Below are 1603 nucleotides of genomic sequence, written 5' to 3'. Positions count from 1 at the left end.
TGTGGGAGGGGGTTGTTTGTGGGGGCAGCGGGTACCCCTTACCCGTGCGAATCACACCGCCGTTAGTCTAGCGGGTGGTGTCCAACGGGTAGGGGTGGTTTGGATGGTTGCCCGCGTGGTTAATGTAAATGCTCTCTTTCAACTACCGTTTGAGTGTTTGAAGCTAAAAAAAACTAACTTTCATTTTAAATAAATTATATATATACCATTTAGGAATATTATTATTAGTTTAAAACTGTGTGTTGAATATTTAATTTTGAGTATTAGAAATTTGTTAGTTTTTATTTTTAGGAATGTATTATTTTATATTTTTAGGAATAATTTTTAGTGGTTCTTTTAGTCTTTATCACCTGTAACGACTTGAACTCAATACCTCCTCTTCCAAACCTATGTATTTAAAGACATTGTCTTTCTTAATGGACCATGTATGAACTATTTTAATGTTTAATTACTTATGTGTTAATTAATTTGTAATGAAAAAAGAAAAAAATAGAAAGGTCCAAGCGTCATTAAAGAAAGTATTTTATAGTAATGGATGGTATAAGTGACGTGACATGGCGGAATTAGCCGGACTTAGGGTGTACGGGCGCTCCACTAGAGGGGAGTACTCCCCTCTCCACCCCATCCAATCATACTCCGCCTTATCAACTCTCTTCTCCACTCTCTATTTTGCACTAAAAAACAAGAGGTGCCCCACTCGGCACTCGTCCACATTATGGCCGTCTGACATCCCAAGTGTCAAAAAAAGCAATATGGCACAAGCGGTGACTCCCCCGTCCCATTGTGTTTACCGGATCAAATACGGGGTTGACGGCAATGTTACCGCACGGTAAACGGTCACCGCCACCCTTCCCCCGCTTTACACCCTTGTGAACAAAGACGAAGTAACTTTATTTCCTGTAAACTTACTTTAGTTGTTTGATTATTAATAACAAAAATATTAACGGGCCAACCCGACCCGCGTATTTTCGGTTCATCTTTGTATATTCAAAGATGCATTCTTCTATTCCCCTACCAAAACTTTGCAGAATTCAAGGATAAAACTGATAACTGTAAAATTGATAGTAAATCCAGATCTAAAACAACGTTTCGAATTCAACAATGAAACTGAAAAATCAGATCTAAAGCTCTCAATCTGGCTACATGAGGATCGTAATCAAACCGAGCCCTAGCAGATTCAATTTGGCAATCTAACGACGCCGACGATAACGATCGTTTCAACCGCTTGTTATTGCGCTGCTGAATCGAGATATCTTTCAATCGCTCCTCCATCGTTTCAATCTTCGAATCCTCCTCATCGGCAATTCGCATCGGTTCATCCTCATCGATACTATCCGCTTGTAGTTGTTGTTGTGGTGGTGGTGATTGTGTGGTGTGAGCGAGGAAGAGAGAGAGGTGGCGGTGAGCGGCGTGGAGGGAGGCGTAAATAGTTGCAGAGTCGGTGGTTGATGGAAGCTGCTTTGCCATGACGGTTGCGTGCTCTAAAACTGTCACAAGGTTTGTGACTCGTGTCTCATTCTCCATTTTTGATGTTTCTGTGTTTGGTTTAAGGAATTGGCATGGAATGCTATAAATGGTTACCCGAGCTCGAGCTTGACTCAGT

The 1603-nt window shown here is 41.2% G+C and overlaps 1 protein-coding gene across 1 annotated transcript; it reads right to left on the bottom strand.

The window, feature by feature from the left end:
• Positions 1-1030: 1030 nt before the first annotated feature.
• LOC110935197 lies at positions 1031-1603 on the bottom strand. The gene has a single exon (XM_022177714.2). It carries the CDS (start codon positions 1522-1524, stop codon positions 1096-1098), a length of 429 nt encoding a protein of 142 aa, XP_022033406.1. The 5' UTR covers positions 1525-1603; the 3' UTR covers positions 1031-1095.

Source organism: Helianthus annuus, chromosome 4 (genome assembly GCF_002127325.2).
Source record: "Helianthus annuus cultivar XRQ/B chromosome 4, HanXRQr2.0-SUNRISE, whole genome shotgun sequence".
NCBI classification, from domain to species: Eukaryota; Viridiplantae; Streptophyta; class Magnoliopsida; order Asterales; family Asteraceae; genus Helianthus; species Helianthus annuus.
Note: the sequence above shows the minus strand (reverse complement) of the source record. Positions and strands in the feature narration are given on the sequence as shown.

Excerpts from the sequence above, each read along its gene's own strand:
- LOC110935197 (XM_022177714.2), bottom strand. The coding sequence starts at position 1,524 with ATGGAGAATGAGACACGAGTCACAAACCTTGTGACAGTTTTAGAGCAC.